At 45.1% G+C, this 10,791-nt stretch overlaps 1 protein-coding gene across 4 annotated transcripts in view; it reads left to right on the plus strand.

The window, feature by feature from the left end:
- Positions 1–3,108, plus strand: part of LOC112253250 (dynamin-like 120 kDa protein, mitochondrial) — an 80,527-nt gene extending 77,419 nt beyond the window's left edge. For all 4 annotated transcript variants that reach the window (XM_042322956.1, XM_042322959.1, XM_042322957.1 and 1 more), the window contains 2 exons: positions 826–898; positions 1,280–3,108. In XM_042322956.1, coding sequence (XP_042178890.1) covers positions 826–890 — 65 coding nt within the window. In that variant the 3' untranslated portion in view covers positions 891–898; positions 1,280–3,108. The remainder of the gene's footprint in view (positions 1–825; positions 899–1,279) is intronic.
- Positions 3,109–10,791: the final 7,683 nt, after the last annotated feature.

The raw sequence follows: 10,791 nt of genomic DNA on the forward strand, positions 1-10,791 counted from the left end.
CCCTATAGGCCTCTTTTTTTCTCATTTGCTAAGACTTACTCTTGCCATTTGTTTATTCAGCGATTTTAAAGACTCTTTGTAACTGCAGCCCATCGTGTGGCAGTACATGTTGTACGGACGGATTTCTCCTCAGAACGCCATCTCGGACAAAAGGACCCCAACGGCGGGACGCAGTGACTCAACTTTTCTTCAGTGGGTTTTCCCTTTCATGTGGAATAATGTTATGGTATCTCCCATCCATTAGCTAGACATGTGCCTGGAGGGACATACCATGTCATGTTTTTTTTTTTTTTTTTTTTGGGGGGTCTTTGATGTGGTGTGGGTGTGTGAGGTATGGTATGGTCAACAACTTCCCTCTTCAATAGAATGCTTCACCTAAGTGGTAGTTTTATTTAGGTTTGACGGATGTCAGTGGGGACTGTCTGCTGATTAGCTGACACAAGAGGTGGCAGAACAATGGCCCGTGACACGTCTGCTATTCTGCTAGTGAATACATACAGAATGTCAGGTCATTGGTTTCACACTCATTCTAAGAAAGTATGCCACAGGATATTTCTTGTGTATATATTTCTTGTGTGCTGGTAGTTGGAAGGCCACGGTCACAACAGGAGGATGTAGAGTCTGAGAAACGTCAAGTAGTCTTGGGTCTCTCAGGTGGAAACACAATAGAATAGGCCTGTTTAGCCAACTCAACCAACTTGCATGACAACAGTGCTTTCCTGGGTTGTACTGTATCAATTGAGGCATCTTGGATGCTCTCCATATCTACTGTTTTTGTTTTGCAAAGACTCAACTAACCCCCATCCTCTCTTTCCTCCTCTGCAGAGAAGGTCCGTGAGATTCAGGAGAAACTTGAAGCCTTCATAGAAGCTCTTCACGAGGAGAAGTAGAGCACCAGGTATCTGCCTGTCAAGCATCTCACATGCTGCAGTACATAGACTATTAGTGAGCAGTGTTGTACAGAAATGTCTATGTGTAAGCATTTCACTGTGTACACCTGTTTTATTCGGCACATCCGACAAATACGATATGATTAGAATTTGATTTGAATACATATATACACATACATATACACTACCGTTTCAGCCATTTCCAGCTACAATGGTAATTTACAACATTAACAATGTCTACACTGTATTTCTGAACAATTTTATGTTATTTTAATGGACAAAAAATTTGATTTTCTTTCAAAAACAAGGACATTTCTAAGTCACTCCAAACTTTTGAGTGTGTGTGATATAGATATACAGTAATTCATCTCACCATTTCTCCTTGGCAGAAACCAATGGATCACAGAAGCATTGTACTGATCAAAGAAGACTAATTCCTCCCTCTGTAAATGACTGACCCCCCCCCAGTGACGCCCAACTGTTGCTCCTAGTTTTTTTTCTGCAAGTGGAGTTTATCGGATGGAGCCCTTAACACTGAGGAGGATCAGGTTATCAATGTTGCTGAGCAGATAGCACTTCCTCTGCTCAGAGTGGGCACCATGCTTTATAGGCCCATGATGAGTACACCAGACATGTCCTCTTCACACAGGAATCCAACAACTGTCTCCGGGCTTTTTTGCTCTGCATTTTTGGCAGAGAAGACGAAGAGAGAAGGGGGGAGGACAAGATTGAAGTTACACACCTCGTGACTGACTGACGGATCGACCTCATGTCGTCTTCCTCTCTCTCATTGCTCCCTTGTTTCTAATAAATGAGGCGGTTGTGAAGGTTTTCTCTCTCACTGCCAACTTCCTTTGTTTGGGAATGTCTTTAATCGGCTTGAGCACCTGTCAGAAGTTGTGTCCCAAATTGCACTGGTCAAAAGTAGTGCACTGTGGAGGGAGTAGGATGCCATTTGGGACGTAACCAGAATGTCTGCAGGTGACCAGGTGAGTCAGGTGGTGTGTGATGAAGGGTGACGGGAACCACCCTCCTCTCTGTAGATTGACTAGCTGTAAATTAACGCAAGGGGTTGAATTAACGCCTGTTGGGTTGAAGCCATTCTCCTGCCTATTGTTAACACTTGTTCCACTTAGGACTTAATGTGAATTCATTTCAGTTATCCCAGCGGCTAGCTTTAAGCCAGCTCTACACGTGCGTCACTAACCGTACAGGTACAGACCTCAGTTATTAACCCTCACTTGCACAACAGTCAACCTCCATCCTCCTAAAACTAGAATATATGAACAGTGGATAGAATATTCCACACTAGTTGTAACAAAGATAATATAATATAGATTGGATTTCTTATTTCAGGCAAGCAGAGTTAATTTGAGAGTTATGTTTGCTATTGATAGGCAGCGCGCAATGCCCCACTATGTACCACTCTCTGCCCTACTGTGTGTGCACCTCATCATCACAAGGGTTTATATTATGGCATTTAATTTCACTGTTGGACGAAACGGCCTCTACTATCTTTGTTCTGGGTGAAGATCCAGTGTTGGACTAGAATCTAGTTCAACCTGCAGTGGATGGAACCACATTGTCCAATCACGTTGGGGGAAAGATGCTAGTTGTATTCAAACGTGGTGACAGAGCTGCACAGGCATCTTTGGGTTCTTGGTACATTCATTCCTTTCACTTTTTCTGCTTCTTCATGCTCCTCTGCCTCTGGGCAGGTCACACTGTCTGACTTGCTGGTCTCTACTGGTCTCTCCTGAGGGACCTTTTTCTCTCTCTGCTCTACTCCATCCATCCATGTTTTCTTTATTTTTGATCCTCTCTCTTGCTCCTCTCTCAAGCCCTCTATCTTCATTACTTTCCGTCTCCTATTTCACCCCCCCACTCTTTGTTCCCGGCTCTAAAGAGTGGAATGAAATGGTGACTGGACTTAACCCCGGTCCTTCATATGTGTATATGGGTTAATACCGTACATGGTGTACATGTAAAGTTAATACCAATCATGAATCCGTTATTGCTTCTGGGATGAATGTCAGAGTGTGATGCTCTTGTAACAAGATATCCATCGGTTGGTTCAACACCTACAGTTCTCTTTGATGTTATAGAATGTAATGTTTGCATGGTATACCCCATCAGATGTGCTTTATTTATTACAAATTTGATTGTTTAAGAAAGTGAAAGTAAAATTGATGTTAATAAAAATGTAATTTTCCAAGAAGTTGTTTCCGTGTTATGTCGATGACGTTTGTCTTTTAAAATGTTTTCTTATTTCACCTTTATTTAACCAGGTAGGCCAGTTGAGAACAAGTTCTCATTTACAACTGCTACCTGGCCAAGATAAAGCAAAGCAGTGCGACACAAACAACACAGAGTTACACATGGAATAAACAAACGTACAGTCAATAACACAATAGAACAATCTGTATACAGTGTGTGCAAATGAAGTAAGGAGGTAAGGCAATAAATAGGCCAATAGTGGCGGCGTAATTACAATTTAGCAATTAACACGAGTTAATTAACACTGTGCAGATGAGTATTTGCAAGTATAAATACTGGTGTGCAAAAGAGCGGGAAAAAAATATGAGGATGAGGTAGGTAGTTGGTTGGATGGGCTATTTACAGATGGACTATGTACAGCTGCAGTGGTCGATAAGCTGCTCCTACAGCTGACTTTAACGTTGGTGAGGGAGACATAAGTCTCCAACTAGAGCCAACTCCTTCCCCTCACCTCCCCCCCTCCCTCCCCTCACCCCTCCCTCCCTTCACACGCACCCCTCCCTCCCCTCACATGCACCTCCCCCCCCTCCCTTCCCTCCCCCACCCCTCCCCCCCAAGTCACAGAGGTCATTTTGGGCAGTTTGGGTTGTGTTAGCACCCTCCACACACACAAGTGACCCTCCACACACACTGTTCACACACACACTATTCACACACACACATCTCGCATCCTCTCCCCCACTGTTCTCAGATTCTGGGTGAGCTATAAATTATGATAAGTTCCTACAGTTGATGACTGTATTGTAAGAGCAGTGCACGCGTGTGAATACTGAGGTGGTGGGTGTGTGTGTGTGTGTGTGTGTGTGTGTGTGTGTGTGTGTGTGTGTATGTGCATGCTTTTTTGTGTGTGCATGTGTGTGTGTGATAATTTCATGTTGCCATGGAAAAACACATCACCACACAAACTCTTAAAGTAAGAGGAGAAAACGTGGCCCGGGCCTTGTCGTGGATGTGGTAGTGGGTTAGTATGGATAGGATTATGACTGGCATTCATGGCAACCTAGGGTACAGCAGGTTAGATCTGGGCTCCGCTAGCTCATTCTTTAGGTCAGGGGTGGGCAACTCCAGTCCTCCAGGGCCTGATTTGGCGTCACACTTTTTCTCCATCCTTAGCAAACACAGCTGATTAATCAAATTGCATTCTAGACTGTGACACCTGTCAGGCCCTCAAGGACTGGAATTGCCCACCCCTGCTTTAGGTAAACAGCTCTGGTGGAGTGGCCTAGTGGTGGTGGGGGGTTAGGTTGCCACGTCCAGTCTGGGTTGCCAGGCCTAGTGGTGGCAGTGGGTTAGGTTGCCAAGTCCAGTCTGGGTTGCCAGGCCTAGTAGTGGCGGTGGGTTAGGTTGCCAAGTCCAGTCTGGGTTGCCATGCCTAGTGGTGGCAGTGGGTTAGGTTGCCAAGTCCAGTCTGGGTTGCCAGGCCTAGTAGTGGCAGTGGGTTAGGTTGCCAAGTCCAGTCTGGGTTGCCAGGCCTAGTAGTGGCAGTGGGTTAGGTTGCCAAGTCCAGTCTGGGTTGCCAGGCCTAGTTGTGGCAGTGGGTTAGGTTGCCAAGTCCAGTCTGGGTTGCCAGGCCTAGTAGTGGCAGTGGGTTAGGTTGCCAAGTCCAGTCTGGGTTGCCAGGCCTAGTAGTGGCAGTGGGTTAGGTTGCCAAGTCCAGTCTGGGTTGCCAGGCCTAGTAGTGGCAGTGGGTTAGGTTGCCAAGTCCAGTCTGGGTTGCCAGGCCTAGTAGTGGCAGTGGGTTAGGTTGCCAAGTCCAGTCTGGGTTGCCTGGATAGAAGTGTATCTATGTCCACAGTGGTGGAAGGGAGGGAAGCTGATTCCTCGCGGTAGAGTTGCTTTGACAGGAGGCCAACACTAAGGGCCCTCTTTTACTCGCTAAGTAGCATAGTGTGGCCACAGCAAAAAGGGGTCTGACGACATTACTTGACTGGCCAGAATGGTATCTTAGCTCTAAAACCTCAGGCCAACAGAATGACGGGCTCCTAGCTATCCGAAGGGTTTCCTGACCAGCTTCTGTAACCTGGCAGCGTTGACATGGGCTTTTGCCTCGTTGAAGTGACAGCTCGGCTGGTAAAGTGATCAATGCCAAACAGTCTTTTTGTGTCCTTTTAGGAAATGCTGAGCTGATTTAGATGGACCTGCTACTCTATATTAGCTTTGTATTCTAACTGGACTAGCGTGTTGTGTGTGTTTACCAGGAACTGTCATGCATAAGACCTAGACAACGGCATATCAGAGCTGTATGTGTCTTGAGAATTCTTCTACTTATTTCCCTCGGTTTGTGAATATCACTTTTCTGCATTTAGAATGTCTTTCTGTTGGTTAGTGTACGTTTATGAATATGACTTCTGTGCATATTTTTTATAGTTACGAATCTACAATACTCACTTTATTCCCCTCCGTTTCTGTGAAACTGTAAATGTCGTTTGAGAATGATTATTTATATCATTATTAATATCTGTTGTGTTTGACAAATCCATGTCACTAACTGTGAATAATGTTGAACGTTGTTTTTGTCAGCCTTCCTAGAGCATTGAACTGGAATGTCTGTCTTACTTGGTCAAGGCGACAGAAGCAGCAAGAAAGCTATGTATCCACATACACACAGACAGTTCAAGAAAGCTATGTATCCACATACACACAGACAGCTCAAGAAAGTGTTTATCCACATACACAGACAGCTCTCAGACAGACCCATTTAAATTGGTCAAATACAAACAGGGTTGCAACCCTGTTTACCAAAATTACCAAGTTTTTGTGAAAACCTCTTTAGAGAATCCCTGACTATTACCTTCTGATTCTGGTAATCTTCCAATTGGGATTTCTGGACAACCTAGGAATTTTGGGGAAGTTACCAGAATTCTGCAATCCTACAGACAAATAAATATCAGATCTGATCCAATGTTGGATTAGAGCGTTTTGTGGAGACAATAAGGTCATGTCTCTCACGGAGTCAGAGGTGTGGACTCGTGCTGAACTGGCCCGTACTCCTGTGGGAACAAGTGTGTGTGGAAATGCTGAATCACATTCCATCTGGACCCCTGTGGCACATTTCTTTCTCTCTTTCTCTTCCATCTCTCCCTATAATTCTGACATTATCTTTCTCTCTCTCTCTACTTCTCTCTCCCTCCTTCTTTCTCCCTCTATCTTGGTCCTGTTTGCTCACCTGCCTGGCTGTCAGTTCCCTCTAAAAGGTCCAACTCCTGCCCTCTGCCACCTCACCAGCCTACACACGCCCCTTCTTAGACAAGGGCATCCTGGCGCGTCCTCAAATATTGGGGCAGTGTCTTGGGGAGGCTGCTACCCTGCCTGTTGCGGTTGACAGTAGCTAGCCAAGAGCTTTGTCCCTATTTTCCAGCAAGGGTACATGGCCCCTTCGCCCCTCCAAGCGAGGGTAAACAAAGTGTGTGTGTCCATGTGTGTGTGTACACCCTTTGTGTGTGTGTGTGTATCCCTTATATCACTGATGTGGTGCTCAGAAATGTTTGCTCTGACAATACAGAGCAACTGTAGTCCCTGCCTCTCCCCTCATGTCACAGACACTGGCTGGCCGAGAGCTGAGAGGAGGCCCTTTATCTCAGAGACGTGGATCTTCCTTTAAGAAGAGGAAGGTAAATAATGCCAGGGCTTTAGTAGGTGTATAATGTGGTCTCGGTGCATGGGCTGACTGGGACTGTGTAAACAGACCTGTCCTCTGACCAGAGGGATGCAGCACGTTCCTGCACACTGACCAAAGAGATCTGACTGCGGAGAGATGTAAAGATCTGAAACACACACATTCTGGGCTTTCATCTGAAACACATACAATAAAAGAGAGTGAGTTTTGTCTTTGTGTCGGTTCTGTTGATTAAGGAGAATCTGTGTGACTGTCACAGTGGGATTCTCTATCTATGACTGAAAGAGAGGTTTTGATGATGAATTCATACTCAAATAGACTAACATCACATTTTTAATAAATTCAAACTTAATGCATTTTTTTTGCATTAGTCTGGTAGATTCAGCAATACAATGTTTATATCCTTCCCAAAATTGTTCTGTAGTGGTCTCACTAAAGTGAAATTAGTTTGGGCCAGACTACTGGGCACAGATTAGGGCTAGTCCTAGACTAAAATATATTTTCAAATGAGGTCCTCCATTGAAAGTGCTCCTTAGTCCAGGACTAGCCTTTATGTGACCAGGAAACAAGCCCTTAAAGTGTTACTAGCTTCCATGCCAGCAGATGGGATGGGACTCCATCATAGACCTATAGCACTTTAGCTGTGTTTACACAGGAAGCCCAATTCTGATATTTTTTCCACTTATAGGTCTTTTGCCCAATCTTTTTTTGACAACTCTTTTTCAGAGCTAATCTGAATGGTCAAAAGACCAATTTATGAAGAAAAAAAAGATCAGATCAGGACTGCCTGTGTAAACACAGCCTTTGTCACCTGGTGATTCCACATGCTGAACACTGGGCCTGGGGGCCATTGACCTGGGTGGTTAAATGCCCATAGCCTCTGAGCATTGTTAGTGGAGAATTGTTGCTGTGTGTTTGTCAGGAATGTGTATTTTCCGGACTATGTTATCATGTTGATGTTGTGGAAAGACCGTCGTGAAGTACAATAAACTCATCAATCAATCAATTGGCGCCTTGCAATTAAATCTCGGTCTCCCTTTCAACCGTGCTGGCACGTATGCACACACACACACACACACACACACACACACACACACACACACACACACACACACACACACACACACACAACTCAAACATATGGACACATTCATCATGTCTCCTACTGTCTCCAGATTAGCAGTCATCCTTTGAGAACATATCCACTGGTTTCATCACTCTGCACACCCTGACCTCCATCGCAGTGTCAAGGTGGAGACAGTAGGAGAGTTCAATAGCTTTACCTGAAGGCCTCATTTCCCCTCTCGAAACTCCTATTCCCCTCCACCTGATCTCTCAACACACACCTCTGCTCGCCCTAGTGTGCTCCACGTCCGTCAAGATACCCCCCACACACACCTGACAGGCACACCATTCTGCTGAGGTCTTCAGGGACCAATTAAGAGAGTGTTTAACTGCCTCAGTCCATCCCACCCCTACCGACCCCTACCGACCCCCCCTGACACACAATCTTTGTGCTGAATGAGAACACACAGGAGTCTCAGAGCGAGACCCCAAGCATTTCCACCCTCCATGAGCACACACACAAACACACAGAGAGATAGAGGTGAGGGGTAAGTTGGGGGCATAGGTGAATACAGTCCAGATTGGGGAGGGTCAGGACAGCTGTAGACTGGGGCTGACAGCAGCATCTCTGATACTCTGCAGACTACAGCCCATGACGATGGCGCTATATAGACTATGGTAAGACATTATTACAGGGTACATACACGTACGCATAAACACACACAGAGCGATTTGTAAAAGTGTTTAATAAAGACTATAAGCATACAGAATAATTGATTACAAACAAGTCTACTTCCCAGCCAGGAAGACAATGACTTAAGAGGCCCATAGCAGATGTAGGCCACGTAGGCCACGCTCATGTTAGTGGACAGAGAGACTTTCTTTACACAGTAAAGGCTCACTGCTGACTTTGTTTATCACAACATGCATTGTCTATCATGTACCAAATACAATGTAAATAACTTATCAATCAGCCGTGTAGTTTGAGAAATGTTATTTAGGGGAGAGGAGGGGGGGCATAGGGAAGGTAGGGGAGAGGAGGGGGGCATAGGGAAGGTAGGGGAGAGGAGGAGGGGGACTACCTGAAGGAAACGAGGAACAATCAGTCAGTATGAAGCTACCGTTTCGGGTGGGTAAATTCTGTCGTAATGCTGAGGATGACGCTTTGTATTTATTGAGATTTAGATTTACACTACCATTCAAAAGTTTGCGGTCACTTAGAAATATAAAGCTTTTTTTTTTGTCCATTAAAATTACATTAAATTGATCAGAAATTTGTGCTGATTAAAGGCATTATAAAACTGGCCTTCTTTAGGCTAGTTGATTGTGGTGTGTTTGTCTAGTTTGAGAAACAGACTGGAGTGGTTCTCAATCACAATCGTTGTCTCTGATTGGGAACCATATTTCACCTGGCAGCTTCATTAAATAGTACCCGCGTGTTTAGGTTTTGTTTAATAAAAACATCAATCTCCGACATCAACAGTGAAGAGGTCCTCACCTGGCAGCTTTTTGGCCTTCTAGGCAGAGTTGCAAAGAAAAAGCCATATCTCAGACAGGCCAATAAAAAAATACAAATAAAATAGGCAAAAGAACACAGACACTGGACAGAGGAACTCTGCCTAGAAGGCCAGCATCCTGGAGTCGCCTCTTCACTGTTGACGTCGAGACTGGTGTTTTGTGGGTACTATTTAATGAAGCTGCCATTTGAGGACTTGTGAGGTGTCTGTTTCTCAAACTAGACACGCTAATGTACTTGTCCTCTTGCTCGGTTGTGCACCGGGGCCTCCCACTCTTTCTATTCTGGTTAGAGTCAGTTTGCGCTGTTCTGTGAAGGGAGTAGTACACAGCGTTGTACAAGATCTTCAGGTTCTTGTCAATTTCTCGCATGGAATAGCCTTCATTTCAGAACAAGAATGACTGACGAGTTCCAGAAGAAAGTGCTTTGTTTCTGGCCATTTTGAGCCTGTAATCGAACCCACAAATGCTGATACTTCTGATACTCAACTAGTCTAAAGAAGGCCAGCTTTATTACTTCTTTAATCAGAACAACAGTTTTCAGCTGTACTAACATAATTGCAAAATGGTTTTCTAATGATCAATTAGCCTTTTAAAATAATTAACATGGATTAGCTAACACAATGTGCCATCGGAACACAGGAGTGATGGTTGCTGATAATGGGCCTCTGTACACCTATGTAGGTATTCCATTTAAAAAATCTTCCCTTTCCAGCTACAATAGTCATTTACAACATGAACAATGTCTACACTGTATTTCTGATCAATTTTATGTTATTTTAATGGACAAAAAAAAGAAGCTTTTCTTTCAAAAACAAGGTCATTTCTATGTGACCCCAAACTTTTGAACGGTGGTGAGTACCTCTTTAAAAATGTCTGCTCACCATTAACCACTTGTTTCTTACTTCTGAAATGTTGATCTGGATCGTTCCATCACTGTGTGCTATAGCTTCCGGTTCCCTGTTGGTCAGTGTATCGGGACATCAAAGCTCCCAGCTCAGTGGTTTAGACATAGGAGGATAAGACTACTGAGGCCAGACAACAAAACTAAGTCCAACCTGAAAGAGCAGAGAGGGCCCAGTAATATGGGATCATCCCTGCTGTAATACCGCCCTACCTCCCCCTACCGCCCCCACAGCCGGGCCGGTGGCCATTCTCTGACCACGTCTCCACGTCGACCCTGCTCTAACACCCCCATCCTCTCCTCCCCCCATCACCACAGAGTCCGGAGCCCTTTGCCCTGTTTCATCCTCCCATATTCTAATCTGCTGGATTAGGCCCAGGGCTGCTTTGTCTCTGGACGTGTCCAAACATGGTGGGGTGGTCAGAGGTCACGCTGGCCACTGACCTTGGTCCTTGGTGGCCCCACGGTGGTCCCCCGGTTGAGAGGGCGTCAGGGCATAGCGGGGCGATAGCAGGGACCAGGTG

Source organism: Oncorhynchus tshawytscha, linkage group LG06 (assembly GCF_018296145.1).
Source record: "Oncorhynchus tshawytscha isolate Ot180627B linkage group LG06, Otsh_v2.0, whole genome shotgun sequence".
NCBI lineage: Eukaryota > Metazoa > Chordata > Actinopteri > Salmoniformes > Salmonidae > Oncorhynchus > Oncorhynchus tshawytscha.